General features: G+C 38.9%; 1 protein-coding gene across 3 annotated transcripts in view; it reads right to left on the reverse strand.

Moving 5' to 3' along the window:
- Positions 1 to 135: 135 nt before the first annotated feature.
- ttbk1a (tau tubulin kinase 1a) overlaps positions 136 to 16,006 on the reverse strand; it is a 47,565-nt gene continuing 31,694 nt past the window's right edge. For all 3 annotated transcript variants that reach the window (XM_049471163.1, XM_049471164.1, XM_049471165.1), the window contains 2 exons: positions 6,349 to 7,910; positions 136 to 5,399 (listed from right to left, as the gene is read on the reverse strand). In XM_049471163.1, coding sequence (XP_049327120.1) covers positions 4,991 to 5,399; positions 6,349 to 7,910 — 1,971 coding nt within the window. In that variant the 3' untranslated portion in view covers positions 136 to 4,990. The remainder of the gene's footprint in view (positions 5,400 to 6,348; positions 7,911 to 16,006) is intronic.

Below are 16,006 nucleotides of genomic sequence, written 5' to 3' on the forward strand. Positions count from 1 at the left end.
CGTTCTTTGAACTCGCTGTTCAAACCTGTAAAGCTGCAAGAGAGGTACAGGCTGTTCCATTTAATACAAGTCTCTCTGCAGTTTACTTAGAACACACACACACACATACTCACAAATTGTGACGTAACAGCGAAGATTCTGGACATAGTTTAATTCAGAATACACAAGCAATAACAGTCCAACGGTCCAAGGTCAGAAAACACTGGCAGGCAGGCAACAGGTAAGGCGAAGAAACAAGGTCCAAAACAAACCAGTTGTGGTCAAAAAGCATAAAGCAGCGAGAGAGAGGAACATCTCAGTGGTCAGGAACCACAAACAACTGGCAGAGCGAACAGAAAGTTTAAAATTATCCACAAAGAACCGGTGTGGCTGCAGATTTTCACTGTAAACTGATGACATGCTTCTGTTTGGGTGGAATGAAAACCCATAGCAGGGCCTTTGTTAAATAGATTGGACAACCTTGGTTTTGAAAGGTAGAGCTGTTGAGCATCAGGTGTAAGAGAAATAGCCAAAAGGGATGGGACAGTGAATAGTAGGCACCACCTACCCAGGGTACAGCCCCTTGGTTATGGTTCTGGGTGGTCAGGATAAGAATGCTACTGGCTGAGACCTGACACTGTACCAAAAAGGTCCAAAACGTTTTTTCCAAAAGACCACTCATTCTCCACATAGAATCTAATGGAAGGTGCAACTGCAATGTTAAATAGGGAAAGAGTAGAATCAGAGGGGACCACCTCATAGCAAAGGGACCAGAGAACCCCTGCTTATGATGTGAAACATAGTAAGTGGAAGACAATTGCAAGTTGTACATGAATGGATTTGTTCTTTTTAAAAGGGAGTTCATCTGAGTGAGGTGAAACTTGAGGTCTTTTCGTAAAGATCCTCACTGTTAGTTGGTAGATTGTCTGGCACTGCAATGCAACAGCTTGGACATTTTGATGTTCCTAAGCCTGATCTACGCATTCAGGAATCACTCATACACGGTGGCAACCTCCCTTGACCTCGTGTGGAAAGTCAAGCACGCTTTAATGGAGGGGTAACATATAGGGTTTTGGGCATAAGGGAGCAAACAGGTCCAGTAGTGATGTTGGTTTTTAACAGTATCTCTGAATAAACTGCCCAAACTCCTGGTTAGTCCACTGTACTTTATTGTTCAATAGATTGCTGGCTATAGCTCGGAGTGAGGCAGTCTATTCTTAGTCAATGCTGGTGGCATACCCTGGGCTGGTGGCCTTTGCCATTGTTAACGTTTACACTTGTGCACTGGTGTGTCTGCATCACTTTGCAGTTTGTTAAGGAGGGAATTTGATGCTCAGTGGACCAATCATAGTTGTTGCTGTCTGTTTTGCTACAATGTGTAGTTACTTTTCTGGGGTTTCTGAATTTCTGGTAGCCTATATTGTAAAGTAAGGCATAAGCTATGGTGTATATTTGATGCTAAAGCATAAATTGGCTTTCAGTCTGCCCATAATGGTTTTTCGCACCCTAGAAGTGAACTGAGACCCATGTAAAACAATGTCCACTGGATGGCCAAATGTGCCTAAACCATGTATCTGCAACCTGAATGGATCTGAAAGTCTGTCTAAAGTTGATGGTTTTAAACTTCTTCTCAAAATACCCAGAAAATATTTTAGAGGTAAAAGTTTTTAAATGAAACCCTGTTTTAGAACCTAACCAACATACTCATCAATGGCTTTGATTTCTGCTGGTGACAGTGGTTACACATTAGGTCCTGGGGCAATGGCTCTTGCTATGAGGTTGATGGCACAATCACCAAGAGAGTGTGGAGACTTTTTTTACTAAAAGCCTTTTAACAAATTCTGGTTTGAAGGACGTTCCTCTACCAGGTGGCACTTAATAAATATGGAGGCCTAGATTAGTTTTATACAGGAGGTGAAGCAATGAAATAGAGAAATTTAACTAAGCGATAACAGATTTAGAAAATATGTGTTCAAAATATATTGGTCCAGGACTGTTTTAAGGTGATGGTCATGGTCAAAATGTGCAAACATCAACTGTGTAACCATTTTGAGAACTTCATAGGAGGCTTCATGCAGTTGTGTTTTACCATTAAACTGCTGCAACTGTGATTGTTGTTTTGTGGTTGGCAGGACCCTTTATTGGTGGACAGAGATAATGAAACATTTTATCCTGTTTTTTGTATAGTGTGAACTTGAGTGTTTATTTGTCATCATGCTGTTAGATGAACCATTTATTTTACACAAAATGTGAGATATCAGCGATGGATGCACTAGTGTAATAAAAATAAAAAACCTCAGGGGCACTGTAAAGTATTCAAAACCATATCTGTAAAACATGGTGATGCTAGTATCATAGCAAACGCTAATGTCTGCAAATGCTATTACTTAATATAGGTTTATTGAAGTATATTAATGAGGACCTTATCCTTAGTTCCATTTTAGACACAATTATGCTTAATACTCTTTATTTGTGTTTGAGTGAATTTCTATTCATTATTTCCAATGCAGTTCTAAATATTACTCAATACTTAAGTAGCTTTCTGAATTGCTACTTTTGTACTTTTTGCCGTGTACACTATTTCAAAGCTCTCATCAAGGAAACCCTGTGTCTACACTTAGTGTACATAATTATTCAATCCTTCACACCACACACACACACTAAATACCATACACACTCATTGCACTAGAATAAAACTTCATTTCATGCTTCATTGTTGCAGTGAACACACTCCACATCTCACCAGTAAACATAATATGCACTGGTTGGGCTTATGAGTCGTCATAATGATATCTCCTTAGCTTAACAGGAATGAAAATGACTTTCTTTTTCTTCTTTCAGATAAAAATAAAGAAATCTATAAAGAGAAATACTGTAGACAAACAAGCTGTGTCCATTAACACAGGAGATACAAACAGGGCAATTCATGCCGGAATGTTCCTTCAGCCACGGAACCTGTGCTGTTTCAGCAGATATCAAAATGCTATGCTAACATACAAATGTCTTGAATAAATAAAGCTAATGATACTTCACAGTATGTTTATACTGAATTATTATGAGTATATACTAAAATACATCACTTTAAAGCGATAGTTTGACCAAACAACTCCCAGTGTACCCAACAAACCCAGTGTACCCTCTAGCTGTTAGTTTCTTTCGTTTTAAACTTGAGCTGCAAAGCTAATGTAGCTAGCAAGTTATTGAACTGTATACTTCACCGATAAACTCTGGAGCTATGAGGCTAATGTAGCCTACAACTGATTAACGCTAATAAAAGCCACAAATAAACATGTAAACATGACGTTAATGGTGAGTCTTTTAATCACACCTCAAATGGCGATTGAATGTGTCGTAGCCGGATCAGAGTAAAGCTTGTCTGTGTCATTTAATTGTGGTGGCCAATCAGAGTGTAGCAGTTCAGAAGTTCAGAAGAGTGTAAAAAAGCTTGATTTGTAGATAATTAACATATAAATGCTTAACGTAAGCTTATATCAATTGTTAGCTGTATTAGCCTTTTGGCTCTTGTGCTAATGGGTGGGCAATACGCTTCTATTACTTGTTAGCTGCATTAGCTTCATAGCACCAGTGCTAACTCGTTGGGTATAAGCTAAGCTTCCAGTTCAACACCAAACGTGTCTCAAACTAATGAGATTTCTCAAACTATCCCTTTAATGAGAAAGAGACAGCGCTATCGTTTTAATGAATGCAAGACAGCACTGTAACTTTCATGAGTGTGAGACAGCACTGTCACTCTAATGAGAGTGAGACAGCACTGCGTGAAATGCAGCATTTAGATGTGAGGATTACTGGTGTGTAACTGATCAGACTAATATCTCACAGTTCTCTATCTCTCTACCCCTCTCTCCTCTTAATAAACGAGTGTAACAGACTAGCAGCACAATGTAGCATAACGTACATCTGTTTTCTGAACAGCACCTCAGTTTTCTGCTGTGGAAACAAGTGAGGAGGAAACCACAAGTGTGACAAGAGTGTCTGACAGAAGAAAGCTGCCGTTCAGTAAAGAGATTGTCACGTTATCTTTTGAGACAGCAGTTTTATATTCTCCAGTTAGAAAATCATCCTTTTATGATTTTAGATTGATTACAGTCTGGCAGAAGCTGGATATCGTCGCTGTCAGAACAAAACCATGTATCTGTATTTAGGGAAGTTTTATATGTGAAATAATTAAAAAGCACTGGCTGCTCTTAAAATGGACCAGTAGAAAATCTTAAAAATGGCTGGAGTAAAATCTTTACACTGATTCCATTGAAGGTTTGCCCTTAAGAGAGCACAACAACATCAGGGGGAGCTAGATTCTACAGTAGTACATAACACTACATTAACAGGAATTCTCTTTATTTCTCTGATATGTCATCTTAACAGACATCTTCAAGAGTTTTTTATCAGGAGATTTTGGCCAGTGGAACTTTTTTCTTCACTTATCACTGGATTTTAAATTAATATAAAATCTGTATCAAATATTGTGGCGACAATCTAACGTACCAAAATCATCTTGCGCAAAATGTAAATCATGCCCCCATTGATTTGCAAATGGAATTAGTGTCTTGGCCTACAAAGGTATTTATAAGCAACCTATTTGTTCTGACAGCGACGTTGTTCATCATATCTAACAATCTTTTTTTTTTTTCTCAAGACCAAATAAATATGCACAAAATTACAAACACAGCAGATAGCACCATGTTGCTTTACAGGACATAAACTCTAGGTTACTGGAAGCTCGCGTTTGAAGTCCCATCTGGTACGATAATGTACAAAAGAAATACATTGCATTTTACACACAAAAGTAAAACGGTGTTTTGGTTCAGTTAACATTTACAATGTGAAGCAAGCCATTCTTAAACATGGAAGCTCAGTTATAGATTAATGAAGGGATTGTTTTCCTGATTGTTGTTTTATTTATTTATTTATTTTTTTTTGTTGAGGCAACACCTTCCCGAGTCTTTCAAAGTCAGAAGCAAATTGGTCTGAAAGAACAGGAAGTCAGAGTGTATTATCTGGCTGTGGGTGTAACATCAGTTGTGCTTTTTTTCACCTTTGTGGTGGTTTTAGCAGAGGCTGGGGCTTTGGTTCGGTTCCTGCTCTGTGGAACAGGGTGCTCCTGTGAGGCCATAGTAGTCCTGGACCGCACAGAAAGCTGCGGAGCGGCGCAGACGGCAAGCTGGACTCTACGCGGCTCAATTGCCGTGGTCCGGAGTGATGGACGCTGGGGCGAAGGGCTGGTGGTCCGGGCAGACGTGAAAGTGCATTGGTTGGTGCTTAAGCTGCGGCGGGAAGTGGTAAAAATGCAGCGCAGTGGCATGCGAGGACTCCCGCCAGGCTGGGTGGAGTGGGAGAGGGTGGATTTAGATCTGCCGTGAGGACCGGTAGTGACTCTTGTTCCTGTCTGCAGCACCTTTGGCCTGAAATGAAGGGAATTAAACATTACAAAATAAATATGGCAAAGTGAGTAATAAGCTTGTTGATTGATCTATGACTGTTAGTTTTTTTTTTTATCCCATTTTCTCCCGAATTTACAAGGCCAATTACCCAACCCACTCATTAGGACCCCCCTCTATCACTAGAGCTTATGCCTCCTCCGAGGAAAGCACAGCGACTCACAGTTCCGATACATCAGCACACAGATGCCATGTGCTGATCACCAATTGGAGTGATGTGGGGAGAGAGCGCCATCTACCCCCCTAGAGAAAGCATGGCCAATTGTGCTCTCACAGGGCTCCGGTAGCTGATGGCAAGCTACATGAACAGGATTCGAACTGGCGATCTCCCAGTCATATTGGCAGCACTAAGCTAAGTCCCAGTCATAGTGGCAGCGCTAAGGAGTTAAAGAATGGATCTAATGCACAATGTTTATTCTCCAAGATGGGAATCACTCCCCTGCAAGAAGCCTAACAGGCCAATATTTTTTTAAAACTGTACTATTCATTTATGATTAATATACCATTTATTATGAATAATTTATCAAAATTGCACTGACTGCCAAATAGACTTGATTGCTTTTTAATATCCCTAAGCTTAAAATTAAAGTCCTTATAATTATTATCTCACCCTTAGACAAAACTGAAACTGAGTCTTAATTCCATTTCTTATTTGTATCCCTACCTCTTGGTACCCTTCCCCTTGTTACTCTGTCCCAATGTTTAAATAATAACTTTAAGGATTGGGACAAGCCTTAAACAAACTGATACATTTTCAATTTACAATAGATAAATTATAAAAACATTTTAAAATAACACAGTGTAGATAGTCATGTAACCCTAAGGGCTAAGTGGGAGAGGCAAAAGGTGAAATGGTATTGGGCCTAAATCAAGTCAAACACCACTAGAACCTTAGGAATATAAAGTGACCCACCCATTGCTAGCAGTTTGCACAGGTTTTGCTGTGCTAGTTCCTGGCAAGGTTAATGGGGAAGGAACAACTGCTAATAGAGTAGGAGAAGGTCTCCTGACTGGGGTAACAGGTCGAGGGATCCTGCTGCGCCAACCATCTCGGCTTTGCTCCCCCGCTTCCTTTTTGATTTTGTTGAGGGAGTCATCTGACTGGTGGGTATCCTCCTCTGAGCCAGTGGTTGACAGAGTCTCTGAGGCTCTCCTGGGCTCATCCCCAGAGGACAGCGAAGAAGAGTTCCTAGAGTTTAGCCTCATCCAGCGACCCTGTCTCTGCCTCTCAACAACCAACCTGGCCAGGTTCTGCTGCTTGGTCTTTTTCCACATCCTTTCCCGAGAGGAAAGTGACTGTTCTACACCAGTTTCCTCCTCTGACACTAGGATGGGAATGCGACTCCTGCTCCTTGTCCGGGGAGTCATGGAATGTTTTCCAACTTTTGTCTCTGTATCATCTTCTGATGTTCCTGGCTGGGCCTTGTCTTTGGGCTGCTGTGGTAAAGCGTCCTGTCTGTCTTTGATTGATGGGTCTCTCTGGATGGGCTCAGGTGTTTCTACAACATCAGGAGGGACAGGTACTTCTTCTGTCGTGCAAATCTGGCTGGTTACTGTCCCAGCAAGGACAGTCAGTACTTGAGGTTCCTCTGTAGGAGTCTGAGAGGAGATTTCAGATTGGTTGCCTGCTGGTCCCTCTGGTTCTGAGGGAGTGATGACCCTGTTCCTATTCTTCTGGGGTTCACCTTCACATGCTATTTCTTCCCCAGCGGTTGATACCTCAAAGACACCCTCTTGGATCTGCTGACCATTGGAAGACATAACATTTAGATGTGTTGTCTCAGCAATGTGGATAAATGTACGCTCCACTTTGGTGAACGGAGGAGATGCAGCAGAAGCAGTTGCAACTGGTAAGGCAACTGGTGGGTTATACTTCTGCTTGAACAAAATTGGTACCCCCTGATCAGATGTTTTATAGTGGCTTTCTGTAGGTTCTTCTGAGGGTATTGCTTGTCTTTTCTCCAGAGGCTGATCATCAACAGCAGCTTTCTCAACAGCTTTCTCGGTCTGGGAAGCTTCAGTTGTGACTGCTGCCTGGTACGTCTCAGCCATCTCCCCAGAGTTTGGAGACTTCCTCATATCTCCCGGAGAGAACAGAACAAGTGTTTTGGAGATATCCTCTTGATCAGGGTCGACATCAGCCACTGAACCAGGTTCTTTGGGTCCTTTCTGAGTATCATCAGCCAGTAAAGTGGAAGGAGCTCCATCCTGGCTTCGTTCTGTGCTCTTCTCACTGGCCCCACTGTCAGATTCACTCTTGGTCACGTCATCATCCCTTGGTCCTTCATCATGAGTGTCTGGTGGAGTCGCAATAAAGGCACGACGCTGATGAAGACTCCCTGTCAACATGACTGTGAGAAAGTCAGCACGCTTGGCCTGCAGCTTGGGAAGGATGTGAAACATCTCTTTCTCTGAGAATGGGGCTTTGGTCCGGTAGTCAGTCGGAGAGAGTAGAGGCTCACATGGGACTGATGCCTAAAACACACAGTGATAAGAAAATATATGTCTTTTAGAGTGTTTTATCAGTTAACAAGTTTGTTAGAATGGAGACATATCTCTCTTTATTTGGTTTGGAAAATTGCAATTGCAACAAAATGTGGCACAACAAACCATTGTCTTTACTTATTGGTCAGACCTGTCTGGTGTGGGAACAAGAAATCTGGTCAATAAATCAAGTTAAACTGCACCTGAACAGCTGTTTAGATCACACATAAGGAGCACAATTTATATTTCGGTTGGATTGAGGTCAGATTAAGTTGTATTTATTACTGTATTTAAACATGAAACAAACTGCACCAAGGATGAAAATGAACCAGAGTCCCTTTTAACTTTATATGAAAATCCCCTAGGCTTCTTTTGGCAGTGTTTTGAAATTCAATTCAGAGCAACTTTACATCAAATTGTGTTTGAACTCTTTTGAGTGAGATAATAGCGACAGCGTCAGGAAAAAAGCTCCCTCGAGAGTGAGAGGAGGAAACCTTGAAGGGAACCCAGAGTTCAAAAGGAACCCATCCTCCTTTTAGAGAAAGTAAGATTGAGAGGGAATAGTAATGAGTACAGGCTCAATGTTTCTATAGAGAGAGGGGATAAAACTGGTGAGAAGTGAGTGTAGGACAGCCAGGCCTATTTAAAGCCCTTAAAAGCTTCCACAAGCTCAAAATGCTCTTGTAAATTCCACAAGTATAGAGGCGGTTTCAGCTCACCAAACAGGCTTTTGCGTGAATTATTAATATTATAATGCATTCACTGACGTTCATTTCCATATTGTCTTGTTATTGATGACGTACAGGACAGTAATACACTTCAGACCAACACTAGTCCTTTGTCAGAGTTCATTATAGGATATAAATCGAAGCACTGCTGGTGCAGAGTACGGCAGTGCCAAATATTTTGGTGTATTAGTTTTAACTTACAATACTTCATGAATGCATAATACAAAAAAAAAAAAAAAATGAAAGCTATTTTTACTTGACTATAAAAAAATGGTCTAACCAGAGAAGGTGGGTATGGTCCTGATCAACGGAACCTTGGTCTGGTTCATTTTAAGAGTGAAAGCACTTTTTTGGTTGTTTTGGATTTTCTGAACAATTAAAGGACATTAAGGCAGGCTTTCTTCCCCTATTAAACAGTAAAAGAGGAAAAAGAACCGGTGTTATGCTATTTATTTGTGCTTGTTATTTTATGTCATTGTGCTGTCTGGGTCGACCAGAGGAGGATGGGTTCCGCTTACTAAGTCCTCCCAAGGTTTTACCCCTTTAATTTAAGGGAGTTTTTTTTCTTACTGTAGTGCTTACTCAAGAGGCTTGGACCTGCATCTCTCTAAAGCTGCTTTGTGACAACATTTGTTGGAAAAAGCAATATACAGTTAGGTCCATAAATATTTGGAGAGTCATACAATCTTCAGGATTTGGGTCTGCATGCCATCACACTATGAGATATAATGAGATATAACTAAGACTTTCAGATTTAATTCGAGGGGTTGAAGAAAAATATTCTATAAACCATTTAGGAATTGCAACCATCTATCTACAAAGCTTCCTCATTTCAGGTGCTCAAAAATTAATTGAAACAATTTTTTTAAAAGCGATTTAATAGTCTCCATTGGCTATTCCCTTGTTAATCCATCATCAGTTAAGCAGGTAAAAAGTCTAGACTTGATTTCAGGTGTGGCATTGCATTTGGAAGCTGTTGATCTGAACCCACAACATGTGGTTTAAGGGAAGAGAAACAGATCATTAGCCGGAAAAAAGAATAAATGCATCATAGAGATTACTTTTCTTTTTTTTTGTTTTAACATTGTTCTTAAACTATTTTATTAAATTACAATTACTCTTTTTCATGTTTTTAATTTGACTTATCTTTGTTTTAAACATGTTGTATCCATGCTTCATTCTTAATCTATTCTTTTATTTCCATTTTTATTGTTACATGTAGTTGTAATTTGACTTCTCTTTGTATTTTCTATTTTGTAAAGCACTTTGAATGACCATGGTGTATGGAAGGTGCTATATAAATAAACTTGCCTTGCCTTGCCTTTCAACAAGTGTGAAAACTTTCAAGACCTATCTAATGACAAATTTATACCCCAAGAAGTTAAGTTAATATCCCCAAAATGTACAATAATTATTTTTACCTAATCCTTTAATGCCATCAATCTGTACTGTAGAATGAAAGAAGAAAACACACAATATATCCACTTCCTCAACCACTTTAATGTTGTTTTGGTTGTACACAAGCTCCTTAGGATTGTCGAGATTACATACATAGAAAAGGCACGAAAAAGCACTGCAGTTTTCCCCTTGACTTTAGACAGTCTTGTGTTTTTTTCAAGTGTGTCCCAACATACAGGTTTACTATACAGACTATATCCAAACCGATTACATGCTTTTATCTATATGAGGTTTATTCCATATTTCATGTATATATTTTATATATATTTCACATATAGATACATATACTGATTAGAAAAGTTTAAAACACATGCTTTATCTGTATACAAGCATCCTGTACAGTAATGTGATAAAAAAGAAAGGTGTATATAGTACATAGTTATCATACATACCCAAAAGTAGACAGAGTAAAGCAAATGCCAACCACAGATTTACAGATTTATCTCAATAAAGCGTATTAATTTAAATGAACCTCCCGAATTTTAATAGAAGACTCAGCTCTAATTAACCATAGCTATGAAGAATATAGAGAAAACAAATGTTCATATATTTATGGTATTTGGTGCTTCCATTGTGTTGTGTAAGACTCATTTGGTAAGTTGTTTTAGCTTCTTCTTTTTTACAGTCTCTTAATATCAGAATTTTGTAACAATACAAATATCTATATATTCTGACATGTAAAAATTAAACTCTAATGTTAAATTAGTTTTGAATTTTACTAGTAAGAGTAAAACTCACTAAAATTTTGAAAGAAAAAGTAATTATCAAAGTGATATTTAACTTATTACATATTTAAATAGCTTTTCTATGGGTGAAAACTGAACTATAGTATTTACAATGATAAAAATTACATTTTTACATGCACAAACTAAATTGTAATGTACAAAATGTTTACATGTCAAATGTCTAGTGTTTTTCTTGTCTTTGCTTGCACTAATTTCTAATTTCTGATATTAAAAGTTGTGACTTTCAGCTAAAACAGCTTACCAGATGCTTGTTGCCATTGTAACGTAACATTACAATATTGTGGTTAGGTTTTGTGTACAGTACAGTACATACAGAAGCAGCATTTACGCCCACAGGAGTCAATCCTGAAGCTTTTAATCATCTTTATCAAACAGTAAACAAACGATAAATGATCCCCTTCATGAAACTCTGCATTACCCTGCAATCCACAAACAGTAGCCCATCATTCATCATGCATCTTACAGATATTTACATTACTGTAGGTTATTATAACAAAGGCATTGTGTGGATGTGAACATAATGTAGACAAGAAATACATTTATCTGTTTATTTGTAACTTTTCATAATAACCACAAAACATTGTAAACCTTTAAGAAGCAGCTCTGACTGAGTAGAGCTAATACAGAGGCATTAGATTTACACCAGTGTTCACTAACACTGGGAGGGGAGGAATATGATGAACACTGGTAGGAACATTGGCAGCAGGGTTGCCTATTATCCCCTGTTGTGTTTGTCCTTCTACCTTCGAAGCTTAATTTATAATAGAGGAAAATGGGAGGACAGGGGAGAATTGGGAAATGCAGGGCCTAAAGAGCTAAAGGGGAGAGTCAATTTACTGTAATGTAAAGCTTCTTTAATGTTTTATCTGATAAGCAGATGAAATATCTAAAGAATCAGTAATGCAGTACCATACAACTGTTAAGTGCCAAACTTTGAGGTTCCTGTGTGTTAAAACATTCGAGACATAGTTGTGACAGACATGTAATATACAACCCCAAATCCAATGATGTTGCTACGTTGTGTAAAACATTAATAACAACAGAATACATACGATGATTTGCAAATCCTTTTTAACTTATATAAAATGTATAAATAAAAAACTCACTACAGAAACAAGATATTTAATGTTCAAACAGATAAACTTTATTGTTTTTTGCAAATATTCACTCATTTTGAATTTGATGCCTGCAACACGTTCAATTTTAAAATGAATGAATATTTGCAAAAACTAATAAAACTAATGTATTCAATTGAATATAGGTTGAAAAGGATTTGCAAATCATCGTATTCTGTTTTTGCTTATTTTGTACACAATGTCACAACAATATCGAATTTCACTTTGATATTGTTGGGTCCTACTCAAATCGCTGTTGGGTAGTCTGTAAAATGTATTTATTTATTATCCAGGACTTCACCCTTCGAAAACCAGTTATACTTGCTACTATTTAAAACCTTTGTCAAGTCATATTTTCTTCAATAAGCGAGTGCATTTACATCATGCAGCCGAGGCTAATTAAAGAAATGTAGTGTTGTGCAGTATTGCTATGGCAAGCAGACATGAACAGATAAGACGTACAGTAACAGTGTTGTGCCTCGGTGTACATTTTAGAAAAGCATTACTAGAAACATTCCTCTAAAGTCCTAGAAATGTTGCTATGAATCTGAAATAAAAGCATGTGCAAAATAAGTGCACGAGTTAGCAGCCTGTTAAGAGTTAGCGAACAGCCACTACATTCATGTGGGAAAGCCATGACTGTGCTATTAGCAGAAGCTACACAGCTAGAACCACTGGAACAGTCAAAGTTCCTTCACCATTAAGGAGAAGGCTTATACATCTGCACTGGTTTCTTCACAGACGAACATCCCAACAGACTGGCTTCTGCCTTTCATGAAACGAGAAGACTTTTTTTTTTTGCATTTAGAAGATAAAGCATGCCTGCAGTGCTGGACGTTTGCTTCTGGAGTGTGCAGATACAGATCAATACTCTATCGCCAGCTAAGCGAAAAAACAAATACACTCTGTAGCCCTTCACATGCGTACAGTCAGCAGAAGCTCTGGTCAGAAACTGCTCTCCTTTTCCACAACCCCATAATACACATATCACATTTCACATCCAGTAACGATGTATTGCACTATAAAAGTGGAAGAACATTTCCTTTCCTGGATATCAAATGATGCTACTACACACATAACGCATCTAAAATGCACAGTATCTGCATTCTTCTGTGGAAGTAATGGACACCAAGCATAATGCTCTGACTAGGGCTGCAAAATTTAGTCCAAAACTTTAAATACATTTATATTGTTGATTTGTCTTAGTAAAAATAAATGTAACTGTATAATGCTTTGCAATGTTCATATGATCCACACACTCATTCTGACAGACTGTAATACACTACAAGAAGTGCAGAGGGCACTCTACAATGCCCTGTACTGTTCATATGGTCCACACACTCTTTCTGACAGACTGTAATACACTACAGGAAGTGTAGGGGGCGCTCCATAATGATAATAATGTTCATATATTCCACTGTCTCATTCTGACAGACTGTAATACACTACAGTAAGCATAGAGGGCGCTCCATAATGCACCATAATGTTCATATGGTCCACACACTCTTTCTGACAGACTGTAAAATACTATAGGAAGTGTAGGGGACGCTCCATAATGGTTAGTAATGTTCATAATTCCTCTGTCTCATTCTGACAGACTGTAATACACTACAGGAAGTGTAGGGGGCGCTCCATAATGCTCCGTAATGTTATTATGGTCCACACACTCATTCTGACAGACTGTGATACACTATAGGAAGTGTAGGGGTGCTCCATAATGTTCATATGGTCTACATACTCATTCTGACAGACTGTAATACACTACAGGAAGTGTAGGGGGCGCTCCATAATGCTCCGTAATGTTCATATGGTCCACATACTCATTCTGACAGACTGTAATACACAATAGGAAGTCTAGGGGGCGCTCCATAATGCTCAGTAATGTTCATATGATCTACACACTCATTCTATAATGAATCTAGAATAAATTGCAGCCCTAGTTCAGACACATACTGGGTAATCTGATATGAGAATATGACGAAAGCTACACCATCAGCATTAAGCCAGTTCTACATCTTCGCTCGCTCCTTATTGCATCGGTTTACTTCTCCGGCCCCAGAAGGATTATGGCTCAAGTTGGCCGTCCTTTATAAAGTGCAGGAGTTAAGTACAGTACTAAAGGACACCACAGTGACCCGCAACAAAGACCTGAACCTCGACAACGAAAGAGTCGCCTCACCCAATCCTCACATAACTGGATAGACAGAAATATTCCACACTAACAAATTTACCGCCCAGCTTCTCTCTGCGCTCCATAGCTACAGAAAAAAAGGTCTTTCATGAAGATCTTTATCATCATATTAAGTATTACTGCCTGCAGGCCAAACGCACAAAGATTCTGACCTGTTATAAAAGAGGTCAGTTAACATGACTACTGCATTTCTATCCTCCTCAAAACTCAACTGGAACTTTTCCTCCAAATTCACCAATTTCAGGAGTTTGATGAAGATTATGATAACAGTAGTGAAGAGTTGGAGGTTAGGTGGCATTGTGACCCCTTGAGAATAAAGCTCCAGCCTACAGCTTCACACCACATCAACACTTTCCTTATTGACTTATTCTTAATGGAATGAAGCACCTTTAGATGAGAACGCTGCAGCAGCAGTAGAGGTCAGTGAGGGCGGCTCAGACACAGCGGGGTGAGGGTTAAAGACAGGCTCTGTAGAATTCCCATTAAAACATTCCAAGAAAAACTAAGCGACAAAGAACCACAGCATTTTTCTCCACACCTGTCGAACGACTATAGAGGTCAGTAAATGTTGACAGAGATACACAAAAATGATACTGAGGCCGTTAAGATGAAGCAGTGCAAAACAACAGGTGAAAGCTCCACCCACCATGTGCCAATCATACGGAAGACAGCATTGCATAAAAGAACCCAACACCCGGAAAAAGCTCCACTCATTTTTCAATTAAACATCTCAGCGCTTTTTATATATATTTCCCTTTTTTTATCATTGCATAAATTATATCAGTGTCATCTACTGTATGTGTGAGTGAAACTTTATCATACTGAAGTTACAGTGGTGTGCAAACATTTGTGCACCCCTGTTCAAACTCCACATGTTGATGATCTAAGTGTAAATGAGTAATTCGAAATGTAAATCTAAATTAAATACTATTCAAATACTAAAATCTACAATGAAATGAAATCTGACATTTTTTGAATATTTTAGACACAATTTCTATCCATTTAATAAACTTTGCAGATCAGAAAGAAATTGTAATATAGCATAAAAAATGTGCTGTAATACCTTTTTAACATTTTTCTGCACACCAGTTTCATTCTGTAAAAAAAGAAACAAAGTGTGCCCAGTGTGCATTGTAAAAATCTTTCACCAACATAGCTTTAAATAATATTAAAAGTGTAATATAATAATAAAAATTGTTATTGTGATTTGCAGCCAAATGAAAACAGACCCAGCTAGGTTTGAATTCAGTCAATTAATGTATTTATAAATGTAGTTATAAACAGTAAGGTTTGAGATTGTTTTGGTGTTTTTTATGCTTTTAAAGCAATACTAGGTTATTGTGTTAATATTTTTGATATGTTAGTGATCAGTGATGTTGGTGAGTAATAACTGAACACACTGTTTTACACTTCAAGATCAACTACAGATGGACTCTGACCAGGAGTGCCTGAACCTCAGCGAACAATTTTACAGCCAGTTCATTTTTACCAACTGCAAATCTCTTTTCTCTTCATTTGTTGTTTTTGCGCAGCTGGAATTTTAGCGCATCTGTAATTCGGTTGTCTCTGAGCACTCAGAGTGCAGTACAAGGCCAAATAAGCTGAGTGTGCAAAAGACAAACGATCCTCTTCACCTCCCCGAGAGCCCACAGCAGAGCCCAGAGTTTATTGCATCAGAGGGAACCCTCCCACACCTTTCCCACAGGTGTCTGAGTCCTAACAGGGTGGTGCAGGCTCTGCTTTCTCAGCTGTTTTTGTTCATCAGCTTGGCGAGGATCTGTTGTATCTGCGTCCGAGAGGCGTTGAGGACGGAGTGGCGGCTACGGGGGCTGCCGGGAGGCTGCAGGGG

Source organism: Astyanax mexicanus, chromosome 23 (genome assembly GCF_023375975.1).
Source record: "Astyanax mexicanus isolate ESR-SI-001 chromosome 23, AstMex3_surface, whole genome shotgun sequence".
NCBI classification, from domain to species: domain Eukaryota; kingdom Metazoa; phylum Chordata; class Actinopteri; order Characiformes; family Acestrorhamphidae; genus Astyanax; species Astyanax mexicanus.